The sequence below is a fragment of the Empidonax traillii genome, unplaced genomic scaffold (assembly GCF_003031625.1).
Source record: "Empidonax traillii isolate 1590-97213 ecotype Southwest subspecies unplaced genomic scaffold, ASM303162v1 scaffold146:size911690, whole genome shotgun sequence".
Taxonomy (NCBI): Eukaryota; Metazoa; Chordata; class Aves; order Passeriformes; family Tyrannidae; genus Empidonax; species Empidonax traillii.
The window spans coordinates 638,149-663,575 of record NW_020955339.1 but is presented as its reverse complement, the minus strand read 5'-3'; the positions used below and the strand labels follow the sequence as shown (position 1 = coordinate 663,575).

The following is a 25,427-nucleotide window of genomic DNA, read 5'->3' as shown; positions in this document are numbered from 1 at the left end:
TTGTACCTTCCAACCCAAATATTTCTATGATTATATGACAATACAATTACTGTTTGTATTGGTGAAACTTTAAGGATCTCTTTTGTTGGACCTGCGTAGTACTATCTTGGATTATGAAGCAGATCTTCTCCTTTGTACAGGTCTGTAACTACCTGAAACTAAGTTCTACATATAGGATATATCCACCCAGAGGTCTTAGGAAGATTTTGAGATAAATGGGAAAAAAACTTTTACCATATACTTGTCACATGAATATAAAGCCAGGAAAATACACTGGAGAGCTGCTTGCAAGGGCAGAAGAATAATTTTGCCCCTAAGTAAGAATTTTCCTAAACTGGATTTACTTTTGCTATTATTATTTTATGTTGTTGCAGCATTTATAGTTTACTAAAAAAGCAGAGTTCTGACAGAGTAGGAACTGTACTGTGAAAGTTTAAATGGAAGGAAAAAGTATCCCAAGCCCATGGTTGCAGACCTGCCTTTAGATAATAATAACTATGCCATTTGCCATGAAAACCTTCTGCATAGATTTAAGAAGAAAAATATGACATAATAGTCTGTGTGTTGAGACATTTCTTCATCTTTCTTGTTTTGCTCTCTTCTCTGAAGTTGTCTCCTTTTTAGTGAATAAGAATTAGTTTTTATCTTCCACATGCACTTTGTTTTTAATTTTAAAAAATATTCAGATATTTCTAGATTGATAAAATTGACATAATAATTTAGCTATTATGGTTAAGGTTAGAGTCATCTCACCAGCTTAAGTTATTTATTTTCATTGTACCACAGACCTGTAGTTGAGAAAGATGAATATTCTCAAAGAATATTTGTACACCTCTGAGATCATTGTATTCTCTTGATCTAATACTAGGTCAGCATGCTGTACAAAAATGGTGTTTTTTAAAGCCCTCAGAACTCTATAGGTAGATATATGTATGTTCACACAGGCATGTATGGGCATGTATGTTCTTTAATATTGTATTTATTTATTAAAACCAAAAACTTAATTTTTTTATGAGGAAGGAAAAAAAACCTACATGTTTGGAAGGATATAGAATCACAGCCACGTAGATTGGTTTGGATTGGAAGGGACCTTAAAGATCATCTAGTTCAACATTCCCTACCACGGGCAGTGGCACCTTCCACTAGACCAGGTTGCTCAAAGCCCCATGCAACCTGGCCTTGAGCATTTCCAGGAACTGGACACCTACAGCTTCTCTAGACACCTACAGCTTCTCTAGACAACCTGGGCCAGTACCTCACCCTGCTCATGGTGAAGAATTTCTTCCTAATATCTAATCTAAACTTACCCTTTTTCAGTTTAAAGTCATCCCCCCGTTGTCCTGTTACTACCTGCCTTTGTACAGACTCCAGGAAGGAGACAGAAGTCTCCTTTACCCTCTGAGGCTACTTTGAGCTCTCCCTGGAGCCTTCCCCAGGCTGAACAACGCCAGCTATCTCAGCCTGTCGCCATGGTAGAGGTGCTTCAGCTCTCCAGTCAAATTTTGTCTGAAAGTGTATCTACCGCTGGATCGCTCTGTGTTCTCTAACTGCATTCATCCTACACTGGAAGTATCAATCTGTGGTTTGGGGTTTTCTTGTTTTGTTGTTTGGGTAGTTGTTTGGTTGGTTTTGGGTTTTGCTTTTTGTTTGTTTTGTTTTTAATTTTTTTTTAAGGTAGTCTTACTGTTTCAAAGAAGAAAATAAGGCAAAATTTCTGTTGGGAGTGTAAATGTCCTTTTCCAAAGGGTCATTGTTGTTCAGTCAATGGAGGTGTGTGTCTTACTGATTTTGGAATGCTAATTTATGTTGTTTAATTATTTCTCCAAAAGACATTGTTTTTCCTTTAGCAGGGGGCATCACTAGAGCATTTATGACAGATTTTAAGTAGAAAGAGTTATCTACTAGTATTATGATTGATCAATGCAGGGCACAGAGTATATGAAATCAAAATAAATGTAATTCTCCTTTTTAGTGTTTTTACAATCTTTTACCACTTTTTCATCTTCATAACCATCCAATGAAAAGAATCAGATATATAGTAAGATTACTTCTTAGATGATCTTTCTGAGTGGAAACCATATATGAATACATGCAGAATGTATTCATCATTTATTTACAAGCAAAAGAGCAATTTATATTTTATATTTTTTATATTAATTTGAAAGACAAACCTCACAGTTAAACATTTGGAAAATTAATACTTCTGGCATTGGGGGAAACCACCAAACCCTACCAGTGAATGAAAATTGGAAACTTAGCAATATAGTTCTTTTTCTTAGAAGGGAAGTACCTTTTGTGTCCTTTCCAAGTTTGACCAGTTTCAAATAATTGTAGTCTTTTTGTTGTTTTGGTTTGGTTTTGTTTTAAACAGCAGTACAAGAACATGACAAAAATCCATCTTAAATTCTCAAGAGTTCTGGTAAATTTTTGGTAAAGTTTCATTCTTCCTCCATGTGCTAACCAGCTCAAGTATTCTTTTGCTCTAAAGAGTAACATTCAATAGTTGATTTTTTTTGTATAGAAACGTAGCGGAAATGTAATATTTTTAGCGCCCATATTTGCTTCACTGATTGTCCTTTCAAACATGCAGAACAACGCATTCATTTACATATGCCTTTTTCTTCTGTAACCAAAATACTTAGAGGCATCTTGCAATAAATGTACTGCACAAGAACCATAGAGTTTCAATTCATCTAGTTCTTTGGAATTTGCTCTTCTCACTTGCTCTCATTAGCACAGAAAAGATGACTCAGTGGTTAAGTCATTAGCCTGCTGCTTTGGAGATGGATTTTACTGCTCTCAAGTTTTAGATCTCCTTTCCAACTAGGACAAATCTGTCAGATAAGGAGAACACAACTCCAGCTAACCAGGACATTTTGAGGGTGACTATATGTTCATCCTCAGACAATGTAGTAAATGCTCAAAGTAAGGCTATGAGGGGATTTTATTAGTATTCTGAAAAAAAGAAAAAAAAAAAAAAAAAAAGCTATTACCATACAGCAGATTTTGTAGCCTTCAGTCGTTGAAAACATAAAGAATGAAACTTCAGTTATTTAGCATGAAGCATTCCCTTTTAAAGTGTCTGCTTTTTGTAGGATAGCATTTCTACTTTGACAACCTAGAATTCTTTGCATTAAAATGAGATTCCCTTAAGAGCAACTGCAGCAGTAATAGTATGCAAACATGAGTGTTTTAAATCAATTACATTGTTTAGTGAAAACTGTTTTAATGAAGTCTGTAAAGACAGGTTGTTTATTACTCATTTCTATTACTCTAGTGGATCTAACCCCAATTTATGAAGGAGGATGGTAGGTGTGAGTGATTAGGTAGACTTCAGTTTGAATCAGGGATGTCTTTTGGAAGGACTAAGTGTTCTATTTCTGTCTCGTTGCTTATGAAGCATATTGCATTAAGTCTGGCAGACTTCCCAGTGAAGAATTCTTCATTTTATGGTGCTACTGACAAAACTCTGTTCTGCCCAAAGTAACAGCTGAAGCATTCAGTATCTACGGTTCTTTGTTTTTCTCCTAGGGTCAACGATTGCATCTTGCGAGTGAACGAGGTCGATGTGTCTGAAGTCTCACACAGCAAAGCCGTGGAGGCCCTAAAAGAGGCTGGTTCCATAGTACGATTGTATGTTCGTCGAAGAAGACCTATACTGGAGACCGTGGTAGAGATCAAGTTGTTCAAAGGACCAAAAGGTAGTTAAGAAAATGAAAAGACATCCATTTCAAACTTGACACTTAACCTCTCTTGTAGCTTAAATTGTGCCTGACCTTGCTGATTTGTTAACTAGTTGACCTCTCAAATACTGAAATGCCGTTACTTTTGGCTGGTAGAACTTGAGTTCATGGTTACACGTCTCTTCCTGAAATATAAAGGAGTTCAAAGACTTGTGTTTTGCTTCATTTGATGTTTACTGTAGAGATGGCTTGTTACCTCCTGATGAGATGCAGAGATACTATGCTTTACATTGACAGCTCATATACTTCCTCCAAAGTTCCACTACTGAGATGTTTGACATTCATTTAAGGTGATGTTGAACCACAGAGTTTCTGAATTCTCCTTTTTTTCAGAAAGCTTTTTGATTATCCAACTTTTCCTTTCTACCACCTTGATGGTTTCTTCTAGATTTATCTATGGAACATGAAGACAGGAATGCTAACTTACCCAGATACATAGGAAAATTTTATTTTATCCTTCAACAAAATTATGTGGAAATCTAGCATGAAACCTGCCCTAGTTTAAATCAGTTTTACCACTTCCAACAGAACCTCCTGATTACAGAAAAAAAAAGCCAAATTTCTTTCTAGAAGCATTAGTAAAAATTGTAAATTAGTAAAATAGTAAAAATTTCTTTTTGAGAAAAAAATTGTTTGCAGAAGTGTTATTTTTTTTTTAACAAGTTTAGTTTTATTGTTTTTCTTCTTGTCATTCCCCTCTGGCATTTTTTTTGTGGCTGATTTCAAGACAGAGAAAATGCATATTTTCACACTACATGTGAATAGAATGAACAGCAGTAGACTTTTGGGTCCATAATAACTATTTCATAAGCAGGTCTTTAATTGATGTACATATATGAAATGAAGAACTCATGCCTCTTAATGTATGCTATGCACATGAGAATATACTCCCTGTTTTTATCTATAGTGAATAATCTATATCTTTTCAATGTTTTCCCTTACCTGTCATATCATGTGAATATTACCGTATGATTCTACTTAGCTTTTTTTCCTATACCAGTAACGGAGTATATTGAGATGTTTTGTTGAGACTGACCACTCATAGTCAACAAAGGTACGGCACTGCTTTCAGTATTGCTCTGTGCCTCTTCTACATACACCACAGTAATCTGACACCGCAGTGTCACTGTACTCTGATCTTGGAGAACAGCAAGATATGTTTAAACATGCATCTGAGGGTAAATCCCCAAAAGTTGATAGTCTTGTGGTCAATTACAATGCTAAATTGTTTTTCTAATAGAAAAGCACATCTAATGGTAGTTTGTACATGCATGAACTCAGAGTGGAAGGGCAGGCAGTATTTTTAAAACTTTGAAATAAATTCAGTGTGGGATATGATAGTCATTTTGAGTAACCTAAGGCTAAAGAAGCTAAAATTACATATCCTTTCTGGTTGTGATGAAACACTAAAAATTATTCACCATGACCAAATTTTTACTACATCGTGGAAACAGACAGGAGAGGCAATCATTATCGAATAATGGATTTGCATCATGTTTGTTTTCCTTGTATGCCTGAAACTATTTCTTTTTACACTTATTTTCATAAAACAGAATGGATACCAAAAAAGTGCTTTTTATGACAAACTAAAGAAGCTTTCCTGCTTACAGCTGCAAACATGATTTTGTAGCTATGTTCTTATATAAAGTTTACTACAGATAATTGCTATAAATACTGTATTTTATTGTGAAACTGGGTTTTTTTATTATTATTTTCACTTCAATATTATAGAAATAAGTTAAGTGCTAACTTGGAGGCAAAAAACCCCAGATTTTTATCTTCATAATTCAGGCAGTGAGGAAACATGACCTATTATACTTTCTATATTCCACATGTAAAAAAGCAAAATGAAGAAAATAAATATTTTATAGATTGGATGAAAATCTTATCAATACTACTTTTAGCATCTGTAGCACTTTGCCTTTGATTTATTTTCAAAATCTTCCATGAAAAATAAATTATCTGTTGAGAGGAATCAAACTCATAGCAGAAGTTGAGAATAAAAATCTGTGACTCTTGGCTGTAGTCACTCCTGTGATGCTTTTCTGCTCATACTGCGGATGATTTCTCTGTGAACTGCTCTTCACACCATTACTATACTGTGTAAGAAACACTTAGTATTTATATAAACAGTGTTTCCTGCTTCCCAGAGTGAAATTGAGATGTTTTGGTATCCAGAGCAGGACCTGAAAACTATCATTGTAGTTTCCACATTTCCTCCTTCCTGTTCAGAAAATGAAAACGAGTCTGTTTTTTAGACAAGAAGGTTGTTCCATACCAAACTTGGAGGAGCTAATATCTTTTCAATTCTTTTCCTGACTGTCTCTGTCAGTATAAAACTTGGCATTTACTGAGTTCATTCCTCATTGTGTTGAGAATTTACCACATGAAAGCCAGTCTTGACTTCCATAATACCAGGTAAACTCAGACATCACTTGCTTGCCTGTCTATGTGTAGTAGATTATATCTTTCAGCACTTGCAGTTGATAAAGAAAGAAATTTGCAAGGCTTTTTATATAAATATCCATTTAATTTCACCTGAGATATTTAGGATGAGGGCTTTTACAAGTTATGAGTCCATAAAGGTTAGGTTTGTTCCAAATGGGTGTTAATTTTTTTTAGCTAGCAACCACTATATGAAAGATACAGAATAATTTGGTGAATGTATTTTGAACACAAGATGTTAAATATGCATTGTGTGGCAATGGCTTTGGGCATATGACAGGGGGATGGTTCTGGTAGAGTGCTGCCAGGCCATCCCTTCTGAATGCAGGTCCCTGTGCAGTTGTTTCTGTTGCTTTACAGAAATTCTGTCCTAGCATTTGTTTGTCCTAGCATATGTGCTAAACCCTTTTTTATTTTTTTTTTGTGGAAAAGAGGTAAACAAAGACACAAATGAGTTGTGTAATAGAAGAATCAAGGATTCAAACAGAGCTGCAGCTGTGTAGGCATTTAAAGCTGATCATCCATCAGTTTGCAACACCTGATTGATATCACTGGCTGATGTCTATAGCCCGTGTTTTGAAGGTAATTGCTAACTGTCATCACTGCAGGATCTTCCTTTTTTTCATGTGCTTGTCTTTTGTATGCCTCTTGTATGTCTCTTCAGTCAGGCATACAACTCTCTGTATGGCTTTACAAAGCATTTAGTAGCAAACAGTAGGTGTTTTATTTCAGTCTCTTCCAGGGCACTGCAGGTTTTAACAGCCAGTGACTTTGCAGTGGCTGATGGCTGTGATTGAGGAGGATATGCAGCAGAGCTTTCTTATTGAAAATCATCGGGATTTAGGCACTGCTCAAAATCCTGTCCTTAAGTAATATGCTCTTCTTGCTCTGTATTGAAACCTAATAAGACTTTCATTGATGAGAATGGATTGTGCATGCTGCGGTATTTGTTCCTGGGGAACAACATTCAGGCATTCAAAACAAAGCCATTTAACAGTGGTGTTTGGCTTTGTAATATAACCTGTGCATTAGCTTCCTGTAAGACCCTGCAAAGAACTGTGTATGGACAGTGAGTTACGGACTTCAGTCACTATTCAGAGATTACAAGTGTTTAAACCCATTCGATTACATTTGACTGGAGGATTTTAAATCATAGTTCCACTGACCTCAAGAGTTTCATGCTGTCCTATCACATGCAAAATCTACTTGTACTAAACCCAAAAGCATTGAGTAGCATGCTTGATGCATGTTATAGTTGGTTATAGAAATTAAACTTGATTTTTTAAAATTTATTTTTTTAATGATCAGCAGAAAAATGGGCTTTTACCATTGTAGAAAATTTCTGGCGGTCAGAGATGTAGGTAAACACAGAGGTTATGTATAATATTTTTTCTACCAATACCTGACTGGTATTTTAAGTTCTGATATAACGTACCAGAAGAAAAAAAAATGCAGAATGTAAGAATTCAAGTAACAACAGCAGCACTGGATCACATAATAAATTTCTGACCTCAATTCTACAGGAAATATGATATCTTAAAAGAGAATACAACTGCAGAAATGAAGTTCAGGGTATGTGAAGCAGAATAGCTGAGTACCAGGAAACTTGAGAGGAGAAATGTCAAACTCAAAATACCCAAAAAAATTAACAATAAAAAGAACAGCTGATTCTGTCATCTGGATATTCTAGTGGCTTGAGTATAAAGTCATAGAGGAGCAGGATTACCTTCCCACACCCTTCATGATAATTCAGTATTAACTATCATTACAATGTTTGAACTGTGTCGGGATTTTGCTGTGATGACTAGAGCTCTCCTTTTATTCACTGCATTTTAAATGAAAAGGCTCTGGACAGAGTAGCAACTAGATCACTATTTTGTTGTCTGTAAGCATGCTTTTCATTCATTCCAAATGAATTCAGCCAGTAATACATTCTCATCAAGTTCACCCCACCCGGCTTTGGGCAGTTAACAAAAAATGTTTAAGGGCACTTATGTCTCTTCTTTTTCTGCTCTCATATCAAAACTTTTAATCCGTTTGGAGAGTTATTATATTTTGGAGCTCTAAATTGGGTAATAATGTGTCCCTTAAGCACTGTTCAACCCAATTCTGTATCTCCCTTTGGATGACTATTTTCCTTATCTTAATTTTCTTTTTAATCAGCAAAGACTAAGCTCCTAAACAAGACATCTCAATAAACTACTTAAAAATAAAATGGGAATAATATAAAGGGTGTAATGTTAATTTATTTTGAGAGCTATATATATCCATCTAAATGTTAGATGAAGTCATTGAGCATAACTACTTCCAGAGTTTCCATTTTATTGTTCTCAGTGCTGGACTGAAGTGGCTCTGCACATGGTAGATTTCCTTTCCACACAACAATTTTTTTAATTCTTGATGACACTGAATAAAGTCACTGGCTGGTAATGAAGCTTTCTTACTATACTAAGAAAAGAATCTGTATGGTTTAAGTAGTGTATTTTTTAACCCTCTGATTAGTTATGTGATTTTCTTGAGAAGAGGCAGAGATTTTCACCATCACTATAAGGTATGATTTCACTGTAGATTCATCTTGAATTGTTCCTGAAATGTCCTCTAGTCCATTATTGTCTATAGTTTCCTAGAGGCTCATAATTCTTTTTTGTAGAATTAGAGATATTTTAGTTTGGATTGATGACTTTATTGGAAAAATCTTGTGCTCTGTTGCCTACATATTATCCCAGCTTGCAGTGACAACTGAAATAGTTGAAAAAGTAGAGTAGAATTATGTGTATTTCAAAATGGCTGCTAAAAAAAGTGTTCAATTCAAAGTACCAGAACAGAGAGTTGTTTTTATTAAAAAAATCTTGCAAGTACTGCTTTCTGTAAGGAAAGGAGTAATCTTAACACTTTTATCTAGTCAAAGGTTACCTTTTCGTCTCAGGTAATAGCTACAGCACTTAAAATGAAAGAAGGGGCTTTTGCAAACAAAAGGTTCCAATTATTTCTTTCAGAATTTCAGAGAACAGTGTGAGCTTTCAGATCTTGCTGTTTGATAACTGCTTGCAAGTGTTTGCTTCAGACTGATCATGATACATATTTTTTTATTGATATAGCTATCACTTCTACTACTTTAGTGGTCAATTTTCTCTAATTGAAGAGACACTAAATATAGCCTAGCAATCTGCAGCATGTGGGAATACGGGTTTTTATGGCAAGTTAGGCAGATAATTTGTTAATTTATGATCACTTCTGACTTTCAGAACATATTTTTATTTCATGCTAAAAAATGTTTTGTTTGGCCCAAAGTGTTTTAAACAAAATCGTTTTTTCACAGTTTGAACAGTATCTAAAACCTTTTCTTATGTCTTCTAAGAATTTTAGTCTTATGATCTTACCAACTGTGAATTTACTTTTGTTTTTCAGTGTTCTCTTCTGTGCTGTGAGCTTTTTTGTAAACCCTGATCTAACCCTAACCCAAACCAGAGAAAAATGGGGCAACTTAAAAAAGAGAGCTATGAAAAAATGAGGAAGCAGGCAAACTTTCTCAAACCTAAATTTAACAAACTATTTCAGTTGCCAACTCTAATTTAAGTGCTTCACTTCATATTACTGTAACACTATCACTTACTACAGGTATAAATAGAAAACCACCACAATTGAAAGTAAATTACCATTTTTTGTTAAATGTCTTCGCTTGAAGGGACTCACATTTCATCCAATTAGCAGAAAGTGCTCCATCAAGCACTAATACATAATTTTCCAATTTAAAGATAGTGACTCAAAGCCATCATTTATAAGTTAACATCACTAAAAAGCATGACTTCCCTGCAGGCTTGGATTGTCTAATGTAGGAATATGTGAGCATCTAAGAGTTTATCACATGAAAATTGTATTCTCTTGGAACTCATAAAATTAGAAAGCTCCATGATAGTGCTTTTAAAGCCTTTGCTGTTTTTCAGCAATATTTTAAAACATTTGTATTGCCAGTGCCTGATGGGAAAGATTTGATAGGTCATGTCTGCACCTTTGTATTTTGCGGGTTGAAGACATTGTCCTTTAATTTAAGTTATGATATTTGCATACAGCTGATGTTTTCATATTCTGCTTTAGGGTACAAATAAAATATTAAATGTATTGTCTACCTTTTTTCACTATAGACTTGCCATCTTATCTGTATAAATTACTACATATGAAGTATTTCTTAAAAAAATATTTGTTCTGTGAAGTGCTTCCTTTCATTTTTGAAGCAGTGCTTGTATAGAATTTCTCAAAATAGTAGTTATTGTTATTAGAGTGGCTACTCTGGTGTATCAGGCTTTGGCTATAGTCTTTTTGTCTTTAGTGGAGAAAGAATTTAAATCTGTCATGGTTTTTGTTAGATTTGCAACTAATGGCAGGAGGTGGTGGAATCGAATTGCTGTCACATCAGATCAAATTCAACCATCCTTGGAGATTAATTGTCAATACTTAAAGTAACTATTTTCCAGAACAACAAGTATTTTTCAACAATTTTAAATTGAATTCAAAAGCATTCCTTCTGGCTGACTGTCTCGGCGTTGTCTTGTGAGCTTCAGGTTATTACTTGTTTAAGTCTTATATTTTCATAACTGTGATTTTCCTCAATATTTAACTGCCATTTTCCATTAGCAGTAAAGAAATATATAAAATTACTTGGAAGATTGTGCAGCAGTTTTATATACATGGGGGTTTCTTTTTGTTTTTCCCTTGAAACCATTTAGCTCCTAAGAATCCTGTCTTCGTTCATATGCAAAACGAACATCTAATCTCATAGTAGATTTTAAGCATCATTTTCCGGAAATCATTCTCGAAGTGTGAGATTTCCACTGAAATGATCAGTGCTTTCTGCATCTCCATCATGCTAACTATTTCTGAAGTGGTGCAGTAGCAATTTCAAAGTGCAGTGCTGTATTTTAATAGCCAATTGAGATGGCTATAAAAATCCAGCATTGTACATTAAGATCATTACTAAATTGCTTCAGCAATACTTACTGATGAGACAGCTTCTGCAGAACACACTTCATCTTAATGAACTGTGGCTGCAGTAGAGCAAAGGCAGCAGCACAGGGAAAGGGATGTGCAGGTAGGCTTGGATGCCAACAAGCTGGAGATTTTGTTTCAAGAGCAATAAGCTTTGCCTGGTTGCTTTTTTTTTTCAGTGGAGAAAGAAATCTGTCATCTTGTTTGTTACAACTGCAGTTAAATGGCAGAAGAGGGTGCTATGAAATTGTTGTCATGTCAGACCAAATTCAGCCATCTTTAGAGCTAAGTAGATCGTTGACATTTCAACTGGCAAAATCCTCTGCTTGTCCTTTCTGAATTAGGTAGGAATTTTCTATTATTATCCAGTTGCCTAGATAGTTTCATCTACTCTGAATAGAAACAAGAAGTATGGTGTACCGCTGTGACCTTAATTTTTAACGTTCTGTCATAAAGTGGTGATCCCTTTGCCGTGGTCAAAGTTACTTCTGTGACTTTTGCCAAGAATCAAGAGCTGTTAGCATGGCTTACTAGGTTACACCCCCCCCCCCCCATACTTTTTTTGTCACTTTAGTGGGTTTAACTCTGGAACTTTTCTCTGGGAATTCGAGGGGAAAGAGATGTTTATTTTTCTTTGTTCACTTCCTCTACTCATACAGAGAGAAAGGGCTTTTAATTTCTGTGCTTAGCTGTTGGATAAGTAATGGATGCATCTCCAGCTTTGGCTCATATGGCATCCTTATGGGTGACAATAAAGCAGACCATTTTAAAATTCCAAATTTGATTTATCCAGTCCTTTTGGAAATGCTTCAAAGGAACTTGCTTGCTAAATGGATTTCCCAGTTACGCAATGATCTCCAGTGCACTGCTGAAAAGTTTCTTGGAACATCTTTTGTCTTGTGCTTGTATGAAAAACTGTGATGTGTGTGCTTTAGGATTCCATTTGACACTGCTTCCTTTTTCTCTATGTAATTTTTAAAAATCCCAAGGACTTGTCTCCACCACTAAGTGCTGCTCTTTTTTTTTTGGGTCACTTTTTTTCCTAACACTATGACAAAGTGTTTGGAAAATTCCCAATGGATCTTGGCCAGCTTTTTCAGTTCTAAAGTTTTCTCCTGACTAAATGCAATACAGCAAGTCTCATAATTTTATCATTATAGCATGCCTTTGTACTCTTTTATTTCTTTAGATTGTAAATTTCTAGGTCAGAGAATGGTTTCATCCTTTCCCTCCCCATTCTTGGTTGCTGTGTAAGAGTTAAAAGGGGAATTAGAGAAGATCTCTTTCATTATGTTCACCATAGCTGTTTTCATCAGGTCAACATAAGAGAGGGAGGAGACGCAGCAGACAGTGTAGAAGAGTGTTAATTGTCTCATCAGTATTTCCAGATACAAATAAATCAAAAGATGAGAAAGGACAATGGCATAATTTGCTAAACTACTGTGCTGAGTGAGGAAAGAAGTCTTTCTGTAGACAGGAGGCAATCTTTTTTTCTGTTTTCTTAGTGGAGCAGTGAGAATTTCCTATGGCATGGCAGTTGTCCTGGCCTTTTTTCACTACCTGTCTGATCCTTGTTTTAAATTCCTCAAGTAAATTTTAAAGAATTATTATGCCTGATCTTTCATCACTTTAGTAAATAAATAGTTATATGACAGCTATTGCTGGAGCCTGTTGTGACATCCTGATGCAACAGAAGATATATTAAGGCTTTATTCTCCTGTGTGGAATACATTCATTGACACAACATCTGTCGTTTGCACCTGAGAAGTCTGAAAATCCCTATGTTTCCATCTTTGGAGAGCTTCATCCTTTTTTGAATATAAAGACAAATATGCAAATTAGTCAAGTGAAACTACAGAGCAGTGGTTCCATCCTTTATTTTTCAGTTAATTATGTAATGTAGCAAGTTCTGTCTTCTGGATAGTTTTTAGATGTCCAGAATTCTCAAGAAATCTGTTGTCTAGAAAAAAACACACATGAGGAAAATATATCATTGCCATGAAAAGCACCTTTAAAACAATAAATTTTATTTAATTAAGTTTTTATAGCTTGGGGAGCTATAATTTTTTTTTCCTTGTCTTTTTTTTCTTGTAATCCTAAGCGCAGGCAGGAAGTACTTTAAATCTTCTGAGAAAGGCCTTACAGATTCTAATCATAATGAAGAGACAAAGCTGCGTGAAGCTTTAAAGATTCAAGTGATATGGTAAATTAAATATCACTCTGCAGCATAATTAAAAAAACTATTCTAGATTTTCAATGTCATTCTTTAGTTTTCACTAGTTGGATCAAAAAAAAGAAAGGAAGGAGTTACATTAAAGAATCTCTGAATGTCTGAAGGCAATAGCTGGCTTAGTCAGTAGCCAGACATCAAAGTGATTAAGTGCAAGTTGTCATTCATCTGACTATTTCCAGTACTATATCCTAGCCCTTTCTGTGGGTCTGTCATCCTCATTTTGCTTTCAGTATTCCACGTTCTAGATTATTCTCCAGTTATCCTTAATGAAACAAAAGAAATACTTGCAAAAAGAAATTTCCCTATAGTCTTTTAGCTGTAACTTGCTATTTGTTATTTTAAAACTTTGATCCAAGAACTTTGAAAAACTGCTTTTCTTTCATCAGTTGGGGGGGGGGGGGGGAATATGGTTTGTTTTGTTTCTTTAAACATTATATTAGTATTCCTAAAAATTACAATTATTTTTTAGAGTTTAGGTGGAAGATCTTTTGCTGTTAGACATGAAACACAGAGTCCATGAAGAGGACCATATTTTCCAATTGTGCTGTCATAAGATATGAGACCAAGAAGTCCAAGCTCTAGGACTGCAGTGCTCACACCTTCTGGTACTGCATGTGTCACATCAGCGATGTGTACAAAGGGCAGTGATTTTGGACATGTAGCAGAGGTTTCTGTATTGCAGAACAAGTGAGATCAAGCTTCTTCCAGAAACAAAGTATAGTCTTGCTGTGCCAAAGACTTGTGCTTCCTGACACATAGACAACTGCTCTTCAACTCTTCTTCTTTTGACTGAGCAGTAAAACCATTGATTTGTGAGAGCATTTTTTCTTTGCTTGCAGAGACTCATTTAAGATTTTTTCATTCAGAGATTCTGCCACTTGGGCCAATGAAGTTGATATATTTTCTCAACATGAAACATTTGGTGTGCTTGGTAGATGAAAAGAATTAATGTGACCTCCTCCAGGGTAGATTTTGGCTGCCATTATATGAGAAAGGCAAGAGATAGCTTAATGCTTATATCTTTAGTGGCTAATAACACCAGGTAATATATCCAAAATATTCCAAGAGCACAAAGCTCTGTGTTTATTACCTGGGATGCTGGCTTCTGAATTTTGAGTTGTAATTTATATGAACAAACAAAAAACCTGCTCTTGGATTCCTTAGAAAAAAAAATTTATGCTATCATTATTGGTTAGAAACAATGACAAAGCAAGATCTTAGAGAGGCATGAGATGCGAAAAGGGTATAATGACACAAAAAGTCTTTAGGATATGATAAAAGATATGTTCCATAAGCAAAAGAAACAATATCCTCAAAATATGCTGAATGTGTTTATTTTGGAAAGTGATATTTGAAAATAAGAACATGATAAAGTTTTCTTTCTTAGAACTATGTTTTGGGATTTTTTGTTTTGTTTCTTATGCAGAACATTTGTAGGATGTCTTATGAAATTAATAGACATATTATCCACTCCAACAGAGAGAAGGGAAATAAGAAAACATAAGATTACAGTAAATCTGTAAAGTTGTTTTGGTAAAGTTGTTTGTTGTAGGCACATTTACATTTTATGGACTGTAATTGAAAAATGAATTGAGTGTAAATGGTAGGTCGGGGGGTAAATCTTATCCATAGTCTATAGATCAGATGTGTATCATTTCTAAATTTCTAAAAGTCATTTTTAAATTATGCTTTTAAATACTATTACAGAAAATCAGATCCCCTCTGCACTGCAGTGTTGTAGTTTTAGAGGTATACTTTGTAGTTACAGAGAGATGTTGAGATTATAGGTCCTTTCAAGACAAGGTATGAAAAGTGCCTACCTTTTTGCTGGCATCAGTTTTCACAGAAAGGTCATCTCGGATAAGGTTGTTGTCAAGATTAAAATTATAAACGAAAAGGACAAGACTTCAGCTTCAAACAAAGAAGCAATAGGTCTGGCAGCCCTTAAATAAGTTAGATATTCATACATTTGTTAGTTCTGATGGTCCTGATCACAGACCACCATAATTTATCTGATGAAATGTGAGTACTGACAACGGTTGGCTTTGGACACCTGTGTGGAGAAAGTAAGGTGAAAAACTGGAAGGAGTAAGCACAAAACTCATCTTCACTGAACAGAACAAAAGGAGCCAAGGAACTATAAAGCCATCAGTTTACTTTCAGAATCCCAGATGAATACTGGAACAAGTGGGAAATCAATTATAAGCATCTAGAAGTTTGAAGAGTAATGATTACCAGAAGAGGCCATACTTCTCTTTTGCAACTCTTCCACATTTTTCTCAGATAATTCGATGTGCTGGGAGGGTTTAACACTGAGAGTGGTCTGAAAAAAACAAGATGTAATTCAACAGGGACAACTGCAAGGTGCTATCAGCAGAAATAACCACATAATCTGCTAAACAGTTAACAGAAAACTGTTGGGAAAAGGATCCTGTAGAAGAATATCTAGACCTTTGTTTTCTGTAACATCTTGTCTCTTATGCATCCTGCTGTAATGAAACATTCAAATAATATATTGGGGTCTATAAGTTGAAGTATGGTTTATAAGACACGGGAGCATTCCTTTTATCCTTCATAAGTAAAGCTTTGAGCTTTTCACTTCAAGAAGGGTGTGCACCAGTTGGAGGGACTTTAGGGGAAAGCAGTAAAAATTATCAGAGATTTAGAAAGCCTATCCTATTATGAATAAATGATTGATTTGAAGTCATTTATCTGAAGTACCAAAGACTAAGTGAGAATAGAGGGGAGGGGAGCTGGAGCATTTTATGGGCACCTGACAACAATCTTCTTGCCTTGAAGAGTGAGTTTGCTCCTTGTGCTCCTTTGGGAGGGTGTGAAACAAACTTTGTAGACAAATAATAAGCAAGATTTGTACTGGATTTAGGAGGAGTGAGGATTGTGATGTGATAGATTACTAGGCATGACATCAAATCTGTAGCATGGGAAATATCCGGGTGTGCCAGACAGCCGTTTGTTAGGCCTGATGCAACTATAGTTGGTCCTGCCTCAGGTTGAGAAGAAAAATAATCCACTGAGTTTCTTCCAGTCCCCAGATTCAGTGACCATAACATAATTTTCTCATTTCACTGCAGTATGAAGACAAACAGTAGGCACAGGGCTATTTAAATCCTGCACCTGCAGAAATAAAGAGAGTGTCGTCTAGACAAAAAAAAAATCTGAACATTTCCTTTGTCTGTCCTCAACAGTAATTGAGTATTTTTCATTTTCTATCTGTTTTATTTTAGTTTTGGCTAGGAGGGATAAAACATTTTGGAAAAGAAACTTCTGCTCATGTGTAGATCCTGATGAATATTAGAACAGATAATCTGCAGTCTTAATCTATATTTCTCTTTTCAAAGTATTTTCAGCTTTTCTGTTACTCAAGCCAAGATCATGCTCCTTAGGAGCAATGTGATCAGATGGGTGCTTGGTTCTTCACCAAAGGGTGTTATCAAATGTTAATACCTCTCCTAGGTGGAAAACCTTGAGGGACTAATAGCAGAGTCTTGTGTTACACTATGTCTCATTAAGACCCCTGATAAAACATACCAGGGAAACTCATACTCAAAGAATATCTATAGTTTAACTCCGGCTTGAATAAACACATTTAAGTGTTATATTCTGAGTCTCAGTTCTGCTAAACACAAGCTCGTAGAAAATCTTTCGCAGTTTGGGACCAGTGTGAAAAAAAAATCTGTATTTATGTTTCAAATATGGATTTACATTATCTTATGGATTCACATTATCTTTCTAGTTACCTATAATAGAGTACAATTCCCTCAGCAAATATTTGGCATAATTTCTGAGAAGTCCTAGAATCATAGAATGAAAGAATGTTTTGGGTTGGAGGAGAGCTTTAAAGGTCATCTAGTCCCAACCCTCCTGCAGTGAGAAAGAACATCTTCAACTAGATCAGGTTGTTCAGAGCCCCATCCAATTTGATCATGAATTTTTCCTTGGGAGGGGCATCCATCACCTCTGGGCAACCTGTGTCAGTGTTTCACCACCCACATCATAAAAAATTTCTTTCTTATATTTAGTTTAAATCTACCCTCTTTTAGTTTAAAACTGTTGTCCCTTGTCCTGTTGCTACAGACCCTACTAAAACGTTTGTCCTCATTTTTCTTAGAAAGGCACAAGTGTCTGATTTTAGCCATTTTACTCTGTGAGAGTATAGAGTTCTTCTTACCAGCAAACAAAATATTTTCATTTCACTTTGTTTCCTAGAGTGCCTTAAGACAGAATTATCAGTAAATTGACCTAAGGGACCAAACTATAGTTTCAGGGAGACAAAAAGAATCAAAGGAACGGGCAATGACTCATGAATCCCTTTTCAGAATGTCTTCTCCTTATTTTTTCTGTTCAATAAGCACAATCTCTCTTCTTTCTCTGTATTGTTTATATACCTGTAAACTTTTAAGATCAGGGCTCTGTAAATTGCCTAACATAAAAAAGCAAAATTACTTGTACATTGTGCCTTGATTTCTCTCTGTTCTTTTTTAAGAAGGAAATAACTGAATGCATGACAGATTATTTATGGGCTGATTGCAAATAGATAAGGGGCTACAAGATGAAATTTGATTTCATTTTGTATTTTCAAGCTTCAACATAATTGGCAGAGAGCTTTTAAATAAGGCATTTCTGTTCAACCTTGTAACAGGGATAAGAAGATAAATGTTAAATTCCCCTCGTCGGATGGAGGACAAACAAAAGAAACTGATGAGTCTGTCCCTGACATATATGGTTGTTAAACAGATCCCAAACTGACAGACTGCTCCTTCTGTCTTTATTTTATTGGTGACAAATTATTAAATATTTTTCTAGAAGAGCTATTCAACTTAGAAAGCAGTGACCCAGCTGTACTCAAAGGTGTATCACCTAATGTTATACAAAGCAAATAATATGTCTTCCTGAATTGGCATAGTTTTCTCCTGAGTCAAGTCTGTATATTTCAAAAATTAATTTGTATCAGAAAAAATGGCAGGAAAAACACAGCGTAACATAATACAAAGACTTAAAAAAATTAACATCTCATCAAAAAGTAATAACTAAAGCAGATCTTGGTGCGCACAGCTACACGAAGAAATGCTTTTCATTTGTATTATTAGGAGGTGAAATAACTTGTGCTGCTGTCAGGAATTACAGTAATTTGTGCAGAAAATGACATAGGTACTATTTGTTAATGACTGGCAAACTATGATCGACTGTCAGCATACATTTGGTTCCTACACCTGAAACAGCAAGTGTACTTTGTGCTTGGGAAGTGAACCATGTTTCAGAATTTGAAGCCCAGTTATAGTGTAAAAACAATAGCATACTCTTTGGATCTTCTCACTGCAGTTATTCCAGGTTTCTGTAACTGCCTGCCTGTCTCTTGGCACTGCAGTGGAGTCATGGCCTCTTATTTTTTTTCTTTGCTCAAAAGTTACATGTCCAGATTTATGTAGCATCAGGAATTACATAAGCTCAAGTGAAATTTAAGTGTGTGAACACTGAGTGAAAGGGGAAAAAAACCTTCAAGATTTTGTCAAATTGTTTGGTGAAGAGAGGAGGCAGTCAGGGAAACAGAACTTCTCTTGGTTTTACACCAGTGAAATCAATATCTGCCATGTTCATCCCATTTCCAGATACTTCTCAAAGTGAAAACGTTAGAGAGCTACTTGGTTATCAGTTACATATTAATGGAAAATGGAATTTTAACAGGAGATGCAGTTGAAATAAATACATAATAAATAGAGTATATTTATGGTAATGTAGGTAATTACCTTAAAAGTTTGAACAGTAGAGAAAATTTGGACAATAGAGATAATTTGTTTTCCCCCTGCTTTCAACCTGCATCCATAACTGTGCTCTAGCTTAGACCTTCTCACAACACACACCATGGTGCTTAAATCTGACATTCTGATGCTTAATGCTTCTCTTGAAAGGGTAAGTTAAAGACTTAATATTTGATTTCTAGCCAGGAAAGGTTCATAGTTGCAGTGTATCTTCCAAAGCAAAAATTGCAGAAATACTGAATTGTTAACTTCTCTCTCTTTAGCTTAGGAGAGCAGTTTTATTTTTTTCTTCCCTGCCAGTAGGGCTCATGCTCTAAAGGCATATTTTTATTGACTTTTGTTCTGGTGCATTACTAGTCTAAATAGACATTTCTGTCCTACTGACTTCAGCTACTTGCTCTTGTCCCTGTGTCTTTCCTTTTGGCCGCATCCTCCAAACTGAGTTTGCGGAGCAGCAGTGATGTAACCTTGCACTGCTCTCCACAGGAGTCACAGCTCTGTGATAAGGTGCCATGTACAGAACCATGCTGCCAGAAATGGGGACATGTGAGCCCAACACCATCCTCATCTGCTGCCATCTCTGTAGATGCTGGTCAGTGTACACCTGGTCTGTGATTCAGATTGATTTGGTTTGGTCTTCAATCTATTTTCCATCTGCCATTTGGCTAGAAAATTTTCATGGCTAATACAAGGCAGGCAGTGGGAAAAGGTGACCAACAACAGGAAGCAGATCAGAGTTGTCTCTTTTGGCAGCAGTGGCGTTTTAGGTCAGCATATGACAGTCTTACAAATGCACTGTTCAGCCTCCCACCTGGCTTTTCGCTGCTTATTAGGACAACTGGCTGCTTAGAATCATGGAATGGTTTGGGCTGGAAGGGACCTTAAATATCATCCTAAAGATCACCTTAAAGATCATCCAGAACCCCTGACAAGGCCAGGAATGCCTTCCTTAGACTGGGTTACTTAAAGCCCCATTCAACCTGACCTTGAACACTTTCTGTAAATGTCTTTATCATCTGTAGTCATGTATAGTCCACTTATGCTGTGTTTAACAGTACTCCCTGCAAGATATATATGATCCTATCACAGAGGCTGCCAATCAGATGATATCTACCCTAATCAAAAATTCTGATTTTTAGTGCCTCTGGATATGAGGACTGTTTGTGGGTGCACCAAAAATATGTGAAAACTTTCTTCATGAAAAGGAAGTCACCATTCATTCACAGCTTCAATAGTAGGCGTATTCAGACTTGGCATAGAAATGTGAGAAGGGAAAAGGCATTTAAAAGCATCAAATTATAAGAAGTTAATCCTCTTCATAAGTGGCAGATCCTGGATTTTTCTGCTTCACAACAGTAATCTTCACTTTTCTAAAAACCTAATTTCACTAGTTTTAACTTGAAATGTTTAGACTTCATGTATTGTGCAGCTTTTACCTAAAAGAAGCAAACTGCTTGCTGTAATTCTTGGAGTGTCAGTATATGCCAAAAATGAAATAATTTTCTCTTTCTTGCACTTACACTAGTAAAATTGTGACAGTGTGATTTAATCTGATTTTCAGTGAACTTGAATCCTCATGAGTGCTTTTAAAAGCCAGATTATTGTGAATAATTAGGCAAATTCCCTAATCTTTTCAAGTAAAATTTTAAAGTATTCTTGAGAATTCCTGTTGTGCAGTTAGACTGCTCATTGTCTGTGCTTTGTGGGAAATTTATTCCTAATTAATTTGAATTAATGCAGAAATATAGAATCAACACAACTTCTAATGAGGCTCTAAGTGTATTTTTTTAACCTGCTGTTTCCTTTTTTTTCTACTGTATCTGAAGACAATGTGTCTTTAGGGATAAATATATGCAGGGAAAAAAATCATAACGGGTAAAACATTTAACTGCAAAACAATAGAAAAGAAGGGGTTGTTTTCATTTGCTTGTTAGAGAATTTTTTACAAATTCCTAAAAATAGCAGTGTAATTTTACAAGATGTGTTTTCAAGGCTTTAGTAAAGATTACGGAAAGATTAGCTTTACTATTATGATAACGTACACTGATGCTTTATCTACTGTACCTACAGCATGATTGTTTTTAAACATACACTCATTGCCTTGCAGCTGTATTAACATTTGCATCATAATCTCACTTTCTCATTGTTTCCTTTCTCACTGGAACTCTAAACAACTTTTTTTAAACCAAGGAGTGTAACCCTGTGCCCTGAAAACAGATTACTTTCTTTCATGTTGTAACCAATACATTTGGCTGCTGATTTTGATGACCAAAAGAACGATAAAGTAGGTGGAAAGAGTTTAAGTTTATATTTCCTCCTGAGGCTAGAGCAGAGTAACTCAGCAAGGAAATCCCTGAAATATCCAGAAAATATATTTTCATATTCTGGACTCTTTTATGCCCCTGAGGTTTGTGGGTCTCAGGCAATGCTGATGAACCCCTTGTCCAAGGAGAAGATGTAATGTTTTGCACTTTGCTGTCCCCAACAGAAGAGAAAGCTCAGATAATGCAATGCTGGGCAGGGAGCTTTCCAGGATATCTGAGCACAAAGGTGCTTTGGAACAGGTATAAGGAGCTGTAATTGGAAGTGGTATAGCCAAATTTTGCAATTACCTGTACTGAAAACCTGCTTAGATATTCAAACAACCATCGTTACATCAGCATATAGCAGCTTCCACCACAGTCTCTCCTCTGAATTTTTTCTGGCTGCCATTTTTACAAGCCTTCAGTCCATCAGAAAGATCTTTAGGATAGTATGAATGTACATATGCACCAGTGTCTTGAAGACATTTTAACCTCTCTGAGATCAGTATCTTTTTTTCCCATCAGGCAAGCATCAAGGACACACTTCTGCAGACTCTTGCACTGGGATTTTCAGCAAGTTTTTGTTACTATAATGTTTTAAATTTCAATTACTTTTTCCTTCACGAATAGTTAAAATTAGAACTAACTATACAATTGAAATTTATTTTGAAAATTTCAGTTTGCAAGGGTAAAAAATTGTGCAGATACAGGAAAATAAATTATGAAAAATTTTGCTGTTTACTTTCTATTGAAACCTTTACCAAAATCTGACTCCATGCAGAAAAGCTCCAAGTCCTCTCTCCCTGAAGTTATAGAGGAATCAAATCCCCCAGAGAGACGTGCCAGTGTTGCTGTGCAATCAGTGCTCGTTTGCAAGGGAAGGGTTTTCTTTGCCTTCTGTGTAATCACAGCTGCCAAACAATATCCAGTCATAGCATCTCTCATGAGCATGCTGGCCATACTCAGTGAAAGTACAGTGTGTGATGTTCAGTAGAGGCTGTACTGTAATCTGGCATCTCTGTTGGTTCAGTACTATGGAAAGGTGATGCACAGGCAACCAGAATGTAGGGATTAATGAAAATAATATTATAAAAATGGCTGTGGGCAAGAACAAAGGAACTGTGCAGAAACAGTTGGATACATACCTGAAGGCATGCACATATAATGACACATAGTGTAAGGGGAACAATAATTTTCTTCTTGTGTAAGGTGGTTTCATAGAATATTCTTCTCACCTAGTGGCATCTTTATTCTATCTGACATCAGCTGGGAAATAACTGAAAACTCTGGATATATCTGGAAAAAAAAAAAAGTCAAAACAGTAAGGAAGATACTTGAAGTTTTTAACCCAAGGCTGTTAGAAAGAAACACCAGATAACAATATGCTCTGTTAGATGTGTAGGGACTTGGGCCTTTTTCCTGGTTGAGACTATTTTTAAATTGTTGGTTACTACAAGAGCCCTCTGAAGTTATCTGGGAGCAGGGTCTGAAACAGGAATTAATAGTGGCAATGAGTAGGCAGCTTTTAAATATGTTATGAATATTAGTAAAAGTTTTATGAATCATACTGTACTTTAGACTGACTTTTTCATCCACAGAACAAAATGTAGTCACATTTTATTCATGTAAGTCCTTCTGGTATAAACTGTCACATGAGTCAGGAATAGGAATTGTTTTAAGAACTCAAATAAATTGGTACTTGAATCTATCCCAACAACATGAAGGAGAGGAGATAGATAAAGTGACATCTTAAATTTGGGATTAATAGTTTCTCAGGAATTGATTCATGGTACAGCAAAAAAAGAGAGAGCTCTGTAGAGGATGATCAGTCCCTCCTTGTACCGTTGTATAATTATTGTGAAACATATTTTAATATTTGTTTTGTAATGTATTTCATTTTTGTAAGTACCAGATAAAAGAGGAATCTGCTGTCAATAATGAACACTAATCATAAGTTGCAGCTATAATAAGCTTAACAAATGTCCACAATTGTGGTATGCTGCTTGTAAATAGGTGCTATATATCTCCTCCAGGAAACCTAAACTGGCAACTAGAGGCTTGAATAAAGGACAAGGAGAGATATTCCCTGCTGCTTCTCTGTTTATAATTAATATTTTTATAGATTGTTTACTCATATAACACTGGATATAACTGTGGTACCTGTCAAAACAGATCAATCGTTCTATCAGTCAAAGCATTTTATATTACCCATATTCCTTTCCTCCCTGCAGGTGGAATTTGGTTAGTCAGAAACCTGGGTTGGGCTTCAGTGTTCTAGGTTTGACAATTTCATTGGTAGATTCATCACTATGGTACTCCTCTCCCTTTTGGAGGAAAAAAAGAGGCTATATAGATATTGCCTCTGTATATTTAAGTAATTTAAACAATAAGTAATTTAAACAATAAAACAAGACCAAGCTTTGTTTTGTAACTGAGTGTTGCAGAAGTGGCTGGTCCTTGGAGGAGCTGCCTGAGTTTAGGTTCCTCATTACCTTGTCTAGTTGCTCACAGGAGCATGGTCGATGTGTCATGTCCCACACAGCAGCCAGGCTTGCAGTGTCAGGGAAGGTCCTCAGGGGGGAGGATCCTTTTTTGGCAGGATGTTGCATGGATGCTTTCTGATGGTATTGTCTGTTTTGCTGCCTGAAACAGTTTTTAATATCTGAATTCACAGAGTGTTCTGGAGCAAATCAGTTCATTTCACACCTGTAGAAAATGTAGAAAATTATTGTGGCAAAAAGCAATGAAAGACTGTACAGGAAGAAAGAATAATATACATTTATGAAATCTCCAAATAAGTTAACCAATTATGATTTTTATTTCGTTCACTCTTCCTTTTATCCCCATCTTCGGCGCCAGGATGCATGTGCTGAGGTGGTCTGGCTCACTTGTATGTGACACAAAGGACATGGGACATCAAACCCCTACCACATCTCTTTGCATTTCCTTGATTGGCAACCAAGGACTGACTGATTTTGGAGAGATGATTTATACTCTCTAGGAGTCTAATGTTGTTATGGGGTGGTCCTTTACACTGAATTGTCTTTTCCTTAGTCTCTAAGTCTTAAACAAGTTTGTTGCTCATTGCCTGTTTTTTTTTAATTTATTAAATACACACTTTTGTCAATATTATCTGCTTTCCTATTGGGCTTACAGGCAAGAGAATGGCATATGTCACATGCTGCAATCTTGCTACCAACATTCCATTGTTATGGTACAATAACATTGTTCTGCTGACAAGGCAGCAGAACCTATGTTGTGGTCTTCCAGAGTCCAGACATTCTGTCCAGGCATGGCAGAAGTTACTCGTTTTAAGTCTTATTGCTAGGAATGTACTCTATTGTTAATACACATAATTTCTCTAACCTTTGTTCATTCTTTATGCTTACATTCAATTTCCATCCATATTTGATTTTTTTCTATGATAATATTTCTATTACAAGTCCCATTCATGTTTTGGCTTCAACAAGTTACTCTGTGCTCACAGGTCAGTTATGAGGTAAGGCATGCTGTGGTATAGCTAGGAGTTATGCATTTTACGTCTCTGAATGCACTGGTTTGGTTAAGTACCTGCAAATCACACACTTCCTAATTATATTTTAAGGTCATGACTTAAAAGCTGCTTACTTTGACTTCCCCATTATTGGGAACTGTGAAACTCATGTTTCATTTGTATTCTAAAATTCTTAGTTTGCTGATATAAAGTAAGCTTGGCTCTCTGTGTAGGATAGTAGCAAAATACAACGTTCATTTTGGGCTATGAGAGAGTTTCTTTAACTTCACTTATAATTAGAAAGCTGATATTATCTAACTGCAATTGTTTTTTTTAATCTCCCTCTTAGCTTACTGCAAAGTGATATGTCCACAGCATAATTCATCCACAGTGTCTTAAACAGTGATTTTATTATTATCATCACAGAGAGGTAACTTTGCTGGACTAATT

At 35.8% G+C, this 25,427-nt stretch overlaps 1 protein-coding gene across 7 annotated transcripts in view; it reads left to right on the top strand.

Annotated features, from left to right (window-relative positions):
- Positions 1 to 25,427, top strand: part of LOC114057774 (disks large homolog 2) — a 496,327-nt gene that overhangs the window by 180,902 nt on the left and 289,998 nt on the right. For all 7 annotated transcript variants that reach the window (XM_027884448.1, XM_027884447.1, XM_027884445.1 and 4 more), the window contains exon 5: positions 3,532 to 3,701. In XM_027884448.1, the coding sequence (XP_027740249.1) occupies positions 3,532 to 3,701 (170 nt within the window). The remainder of the gene's footprint in view (positions 1 to 3,531; positions 3,702 to 25,427) is intronic.